Here is a 7,924-nt window from a genome sequence, read left to right as displayed (position 1 = left end):
CCCGCCAGCTCAGGGCCTCATCCACAGCCCCAGGCACCTCCAGGGGTGGCTCCGGGGAAGGGATTCACCCCCCAATCTGCTCCCATCTGTGGTCAGTTTGAAGCCGTTCCCTCCGGTTTGCGCGGCGCAGCGCTCGGCTGCCTCCTGTTGCTTTGGCAGCCCCTGCGCAGCCAGCAGCTCTCCGAACACACCTGAGGCCAGCAGTTCCCACTCCTCCACAAGGGTCTGCAGCATTCACTCGCTTCTCCACGCCTCCTTGGGGCTTTGCCCACCTCACCCCGGTGCCCTCGGGTGCAGCCCCGAGCTCCCTGCACAGCATCACATCCTTGCGCATCCCGCACGGAGCCGGCGCTGCAGCTCAGGGAGCAGCAGAGGTGTGCCTGCAAGCGAGCCCAGCTCCGTGCACCGGGGAGACACACAGCGAATCATAGCATCACAGAACGGTTGGGTTGGAAGGGACCTCAAGGATCACGAAGCTCCAACCCCCCGCCACAGGCAGGGCCACCAACCTCCCCATTTCACAGCAGCCCAGGCTGCCCAGGGCCCCATCCAACCTGGCCTTGAACACCTCCAGGGATGGACGGGGCATCGCAGCCTCTCTGGGCAGCCCGTGGCTGCTCACCCCCACTGCCCATGAGACACACTTTTTCTTCCCCATGTGTAGCTTGCAAAGCATAGAAAGGCGGATTTCTCACTGATTTTCCCCATTCTCTCCCCTCTCAGCAGGTTGTGTGAAGGGGACGCGGCACGAAGGGAGCAGGAGGATGGCGAGCGAGGCAGCACTGAACGGGGCGGTGGTGAATGGGGCAGCAGTGAACGGGGCGGCGATGAACGGTCACAGTGAGCACAGGGACGAGCCGGGAGCAAAGTGCCGGGATGCTCTGCCGGGTAAGCAGAAGGCAGCAGCTGGCAGGGATGCGGCAGCGATGCACCCTGTTGGTGCAGTCAGCAGGGATGCAGCAGCGATGCATCCTGGCGGATCACCCTTGGAGGCAGCTGGCAGGGATGCGGCGGCAGTGCACAGCAGCGGCACGGCTGGCAGCATCGCCGGGGTGTACGTGGAGGCTATGAAGAAGACGATGAGCTTTTACGATGCCACCAGAGAGCACCTGCTGAGCCTGGAGCCGGCGTTGCTTCTCCTCGAGGCGCAGGCGGCCACGGGTGGCATTGCTGATGTGGGGCAGAAGTCACACGTGTCCGTGGCAGAGGCCGTGCAGAGGGGGCTGGTGGGGCTGGAGCTGAAGGAGAGGCTGCTGGCTGCCGAGAGAGCAGCCGTTGGCTTCAAGGACCCCTACACGGAGGAGCAGATCCCTCTGTTCCAGGCGCTGCAGAAGGAGCTGCTCGGGAGGGAGCAGGGCCTGCGGCTGCTGGAGGCCCAGCTGGCAACCGGGGGCCTCATCGACTTGGCCACAGGCAGGCGGCTCCGGGCAGAGGCTGCCTGCGAGAAGGGGCTCCTGGATGAGGAGACGGGGCAGCTCCTGTCTGACGGCAGCGAGGAGAGCAAAGGGTTCCTCGACCCCAACAGCATGGAGAGGGTCAGCTACGCGGAGCTCAGGGGGCGATGCGTGGTGGATCCGGCCTCGGGGCTCCTCCTGCTGCCCCTGCAGCTCACATTTGCAGGGCTGGGGGGGCGAGTGAGCGGCACGGAGCTGCAGGACGCCGGCATCATCAGCCCCGACACGCTCAGGGCTCTGCAGGAGGGGAAGGTGTCAGCCGGGGAGGTGGCAGAGGACGACGCGGTGCAGCGGTTCCTGCGCGGCACAAGGAGCGTGGCCGGCGTGGTTCTGCCCTCCGGGGAGCGGAGGAGCCTCTACCAGGCACTGCAGGAGCACCTCCTGCTGCCCGGCGCTGCGTTGGCGCTGCTGCAGGTGCAAGCCTCCACCGGCAGCCTGATCGACCCCATCCAGAACAGGAGCTTCTCCGTGGATGAGGCCGTCAGGAGCGGCCTCGTCGGCCCCGAGCTGCATGAGAAACTGTCTTCAGCAGAGAGGTCCATCAGCGGCTACAGGGACCCCCGCACCGGGGAGATGCTGTCCCTGTTCCAAGCCGTGAGCAAGGGCTTCGTCCCCAGGGACCACGGCCTCCACCTCCTGGAGGCTCAGATGGCCACCGGCGGTGTCATCGCTCCGGGCCGGCATCTCCGTGTCCCCGCCGAGACCGCGTGCCGCTGGGGGTACCTGGATGAGAGCACCCTGCAGCTCCTCGCCAATCCCACCGAGGAATCCAAAGGGTTCTTCCACCCCGGCTCCCAGGAGAAGCTGAGCTACGCAGAGCTGCTGGCGCAGTGCGTCACCGACCCCAGCACCGGGCTCCTGCTGCTGCCGCTCGGTGACGGAAGCCAAGGAACGCGTCTCTTCCTCGACCGCGGCGCCCAAACGGCTCTGGAGAACACAAAGGTGCCCGTCGCTGTAGGCAAGTTCAAAGGAAAGTCGGTGTCTCTCTGGAAGCTCCTTTTCTCTGACTACATCCAGAGCGAGCAAAGAGCCGCCCTCACCCGGCAGCACCTGGAGGGAGCGCTCTCCATGCGGGAGATGGCCGAGGCCGTCCGTGCCGCTGTGGAGGAAATGGCTTCTGCAGCCAACATCACTTTTGAAGGGCTGAGGGGACGCGTGACCGCCGACCAGCTCCTGAGCTCCGAGATCATCAACCGGGATCTGTTCAAGAAACTGAAGGAGGGGGAAACGTCAGCCAAGGAAGTAGTGGGCATGGACACGGTCAGGAAGTACCTGGAAGGGACGGGGAGCATCGCTGGGCTGCTGCTTCCCGAATCCCAGGAGAAGATCAGCATCTACCAGGCCAAGAGGAAGGGGCTTCTGAGGCCAGGGACGTCGCTGATCCTCCTGGAGGCTCAGGCTGCCACCGGCTTCGTCATTGACCCGGCAGCCAACAAACGTTACTCTGTGGACGAGGCTTTAAGGGCAAACGTCATCGGCCCCGACGTCTACGACAAGCTGCTGTCAGCAGAGAAATGTGTCACCGGGTACCGAGACCCCTGCTCAGGGGACAAGATCTCGCTCTTCCAGGCCATGCAGAAGGAGCTGATCGTCAGGGAGCACGGCGTCCGCCTGCTGGAGGCCCAGATCGCCACCGGCGGCATCATCGACCCCGTGCACAGCCACCGCATCCCCGTGGAGGTGGCCTACAAGCGCGGCTACCTGGACAAGAAGATGACCGTCATCCTGTCCGACCCCAGCGACGACACCAAGGGCTTCTTCGACCCCAACACGGAGGAGAACCTCACCTACCTGCAGCTGAAGGAGAAGTGCGTGACGGAGCCGGGCAGCGGTCTCTGCCTGCTCCCCTTGAACAGCAAGAGGCGGCAGTTTGTGGATGCTGCCACGCGTGAGCTGTTCTGCAGCTCCTGGATGCCCGTCCGCTTCGGGCGTCTGCGCGGAGAGAGGGTCTCTGTGTGGGAGCTGCTGACCTCCGAGTATTTCAGCGAGGGGCGGCGCCGCGAGATCTTCAACCACTACCGGCTGAAGAAGCTCAGCCTGGAGCAGATCCGGGCCATGCTGGAGGAGGAGATGAAGAAGTGGGCCCCCATCAAGTTCCCGGCCCTGAGGGGCAGCGTCAGCGCGTACCACCTGATGGAGACGGGCATCATTGACAGGACCCTGCTGGAGGAGGTGCTGGAGGGGTCCGTCAGCCCCGAGGAAGTCCTGCGCATGGACTCGGTCAGAAAGTACCTCTACGGCTCCGGCAGCATCGGAGGCATCGTGCTCCAGCCCTCGAACCAGAGGATGAGCATCTACGAGGCCATGAAACAGAACATCGTGGTACCCGGAGTGGCCCTACCGCTCCTGGAGGCGCAGGCTGCCACGGGTTTCATCATCGACCCCGTGAACAACCAGAAGCTCCGTGTGGACGAGGCCGTCAAGGAGGGCGTCATCGGGCCGGAGGTGCACGAGAAGCTGCAGCAAGCAGAAGGGGCAGTGTCAGGCTACAAAGACCCCTTCACAGGCAGGAAGATTCCCCTCTTCCAGGCCATGAAGAAGGGTCTGATTGCGGACAAGCAGGCCATGCAGCTGATGGAGGTGCAGATGGCGACCGGAGGCATCATCGACCCCGCGTGTGGCCACCACGTCCCCATCGAGGCCGCCCAGAAGCGCGGGTGCCTGGATGAGGACACAAGCAGAGCCCTTTCCGAGCCCAGCGACAGCAACAGAGCCTTCTGCGTCCCAGACAGCAAGGAGAACGTGAGCTACGCTGAGCTCATCCAGCGTTGCCAGAAGGACGAGGAGTCTGGCTTCCACCTGCTGCCTCTGCTGCAGACGGCCGCTCCTGCCTACACGGATGAGCAAATCCAGCGGCTCTTCCAGGAAACCGTGGTGAAGGAGAAAGGAGTCTCCCTCTGGGCGCTCATCCACTCCGGGTACTTCACCGAAGAGCAGCGGAGGAGCTTCGTGGAGAGGTTCCGTGCAAAGGAAATGTCGCTGCAGCAGCTGATTGCGCTGGTGCTTGGGCTGGTGGGGGAGATGGAAATGAAAGCCCGCACCCACATCGTGCTGGGGGGTCTGCAGGGCAGCGTCCCTGCCGTCCGGCTGCTGGAGGCCGGCATCCTCACGGAGAAGATGTTTGAAGAGCTGGCTCAGGGCATCCGAACTCCTGAGGAGGTGGCTGAAGTGAGCGGCGTGAAGAGGTACCTGCAGGGCACGGGCAGCATCGCTGGGGTGATCCTAGAGGAATCCAAACAGAAAATGAGTTTTTACGACGCCGTGAAGAATAACCTCCTCCTGCCCGGGGTTGCCCTGAAGCTGCTGGAAGCTCAGGCGGCCACCGGGTACCTCACCGACCCCGCCACCGGCCACAGGCTCAGCGTGAGGGACGCTGTGCGGGCCGGCGTCGTTGGCGAAGAGCTCACCGAGACGCTGCTCCGTGCGGAGCGGGCGGTGGTGGGCTACACAGACCCCTACACCGGGAGCCCCATCTCCCTGTGCCAGGCGGTCCGGAAGGAGCTCGTTCCCATGGCTGATGCTCTGCCTTTGCTGGAGGCCCAGCTGGCCGCCGGAGGAGTCATCGATCCCATCCACCACCATCACCTCCCGCTCCAGGCTGCGTACAGGTATGGCTTCTTCGACGAGGACTTGAAGCGAAGCCTCGCGCAGCTGAACGACAGCACCCAGGTCTTCTTTGACCCGAACGCGAAGGAAAACGTGACCTACCAGCAGCTGAAGGACCGGTGCGTTTATGAGGCTGAGACGGGTCTCTGGCTCCTTCCTCTGTCCAAAAATGCAATGTTCTGCGTGGACGAACAAACCGTGGAGGTGCTCAAATCCGTGACCGTCTGCGTCAACGTAGGGCGCTTCAAAGGGCAGACGGTGTCCGTCTGGGACCTCCTCAACTCTGAGTACATCACGGACGGCAAAAGGAGAGAGCTGGTGCAGAAATACAAAGACGAGAATGCCGAAGCACTGCGAGAAATCGTAACGACTGTCACCACCATTATCGCAGAGACCGAGGCACAAGGCAGGAAGTTTGCCTTCAAAGGTCTGCGGAAAAAGGTGTCCGCCGGTGATCTCTTCCGGTCCCAGCTGATAGACAAAAAAACCCTCGACGAGCTCAACCAGGGCAAGAAAACGGTCCAAGAAGTCACCAAAATGGACTCTGTCCGCATATACCTGGAGGGCAGCAATTTCATAGCGGGGGTCATCATCCAGCCGAGCAACGAGAAGATGAGCATCTACCAGGCCATGAGGAAGGGCATCCTGAGGCCGGGCACGGCGCTGGTGCTGCTGGAGGCGCAGGCCGCCACCGGCTTCATCATCGACCCAGAGAAAAACAAGAAATTCTCCGTGGAGGAGGCGCTGGAGGCCGGACTCGTTGGCGTGGAGGTTTATGAAAAGCTGCTCTCTGCAGAAAGAGCTGTGACGGGCTACGTTGACCCCTACACAAAAGCACCCATGTCCCTCTTCGAAGCCATGAACCAAGGGCTGATCGTGAAGAGCCACGGCGTCCGCCTGCTGGAGGCCCAGATCGCCACCGGCGGCATCATCGACCCCGTGCACAGCCACCGCATCCCCGTGGAGGTGGCCTACAGGCGCGGGTACTTCAATGAGGAGATGAACCGCGTCCTGTCCAACCCCAGCGACGACACCAAGGGCTTCTTCGACCCCAACACGCACGAGAACCTCACCTACATGCAGCTCCTGGAGAGGTGCGTTCAGGACGCAGAGACGGGGTTGTACATGCTGCAGGTTGTGCAGGAAGGGGGGAAATACTTCTACGTCGATGAGCTGACGAGACAGGTTCTGCAGTCAAAGCCCCTTCAAGTGAAAGTTGGAAGATTCAAGGACCAAACGGTGTCCGTCTGGGACATCCTCTACTCTCACTATATCTCGGAGCAGAAAAGGAAAGAACTGTTAAAGCAATACAAAGGCAAGACTCTTACTCTGGAAGACCTTACAGCTCTCATCCTCAAAGTAATTGAGGATACAGAGCAAAAAGGAGAAGCCCTCAAGGTTAAAGGACTGCGGGGCGAGGTGTCGGTGTCAGAGCTGTTCAGCTCGGAGATAATTGACAAGGGGACTCTGGAGCAGCTGCAGGATGGGAGCCTGACGCTTGACAGCCTCACCAAGCGGGACGCAGTCAGAAGGTACCTGGATGGCACCGGGAGCATCGCCGGAGTGCTCCTGCCATCAAGGAAAGAGAGGATGAGCATCTACCAGGCAATGGAGAGGGGGCTCCTCTCCGAGCAGTGTGCGCTGGGGCTGCTGGAGGCGCAGGCTGCCACCGGCTTCATCATCGACCCAGTAAAGAACCAGAAGGTCTCCGTGGACGAGGCCGTCTCCTGCGGGCTGGTGGGCAGCGAGCTGCACGAGAAGCTGCTGTCTGCAGAGAGAGCCATGACAGGATACACGGACCCCCAGGTAGGCGCTAAGATCTCCCTCTTCCAGGCCATGAGGAGTAAGGTAGCAGCCAAGGAGCACGGCATCCGTCTGCTGGAGGCCCAGATGGCCACTGGTGGCATCGTCGACCCCGTGCACAGCCACCGCCTGCCTGTGGAGGTGGCCTACCGGCGCGGCCACCTGGACGGGGACACGTTCCTCCTGCTTTCTGATCCCGACCACGGCAGCAAAGGATTTATAGACCCAAACATCCGCGAGAAAAGCAGCTACAGTCAGCTCCTGAAACGGTGCACCAGAGACACAGACACGGGGCTGTACCTGCTGCCGCTCCTGGAGAAAGAGGAGGACTATTTCTACATCGACGAGCGCACAAAGAAAGCACTGATGGCAACCAGGGTGGAGGTGTCCGTCGGGAAATACAAAGGCAGTGAATTGTCGCTGTGGGAACTGCTGTGCTCCGAGTACATCACAGAAGAGAAGAGAAAAGAACTCGTGCAAAAATATAAAGAGGAATCCCACCACATCGTGCAGAGAATCATCGACGTAATATTAAACATCATCAGGGAGAAAGAGCAACACAGAAGCGACGTTTGGTTCCAAGGCATCAGGCAACAAATCACAGCGTCAGAGCTTCTCAGCGCACAGATAATAACAGAGGAAACCATGCGAAAACTCAAGGAAGGAAAAGAGACGGCAGAAGAAATAGCAAAGAAGGAGGATGTGAGACGATACCTCGAGGGAACGGGCAGCATCGCCGGCGTGCTGGTGCCCTCCAAGGCCGACCCTGCCAAGACGGAGAAGATGAGCATCTACCAGGCCATGTGGAAGGGCATCCTGAGGCCGGGGACAGCACTCGTGCTGCTGGAGGCGCAGGCTGCCACCGGCTTCATCATCGACCCAGTAAAGAACCAGAAGCTCTCCGTGGACGAGGCCGTCTCCTGCGGGCTGGTGGGCAGCGAGCTGCAGAAGAAACTGGTCTGTGCGGAAAAGGCGGTCACGGGATACAGCCACCCGTGCACAAGACAGAAGATGTCCCTCTTCCAGGCCATGCAGAAGGAGCTGATCGTCAGGGAGCACGG

The 7,924-nt window shown here is 61.5% G+C and overlaps 1 protein-coding gene across 1 annotated transcript in view; it reads left to right on the top strand.

Annotated features, from left to right (window-relative positions):
- Window positions 1-764: 764 nt before the first annotated feature.
- EPPK1 (epiplakin 1) overlaps window positions 765-7,924 on the top strand; it is a 21,270-nt gene continuing 14,110 nt past the window's right edge. Inside the window, exon 1 of the mRNA XM_042892263.1 lies at window positions 765-7,775. Coding sequence (XP_042748197.1) covers window positions 765-7,775 — 7,011 coding nt within the window. The remainder of the gene's footprint in view (window positions 7,776-7,924) is intronic.

This window comes from Lagopus leucura, unplaced genomic scaffold, assembly GCF_019238085.1.
Source record: "Lagopus leucura isolate 7727_CA_CO unplaced genomic scaffold, USGS_WTPT01 161-4_obj-0_obj, whole genome shotgun sequence".
Classification (NCBI taxonomy): domain Eukaryota; kingdom Metazoa; phylum Chordata; class Aves; order Galliformes; family Phasianidae; genus Lagopus; species Lagopus leucura.
The sequence above is the reverse complement of the archived record's forward strand: the minus strand, read 5'-3'. Positions and strand labels throughout refer to the sequence as shown.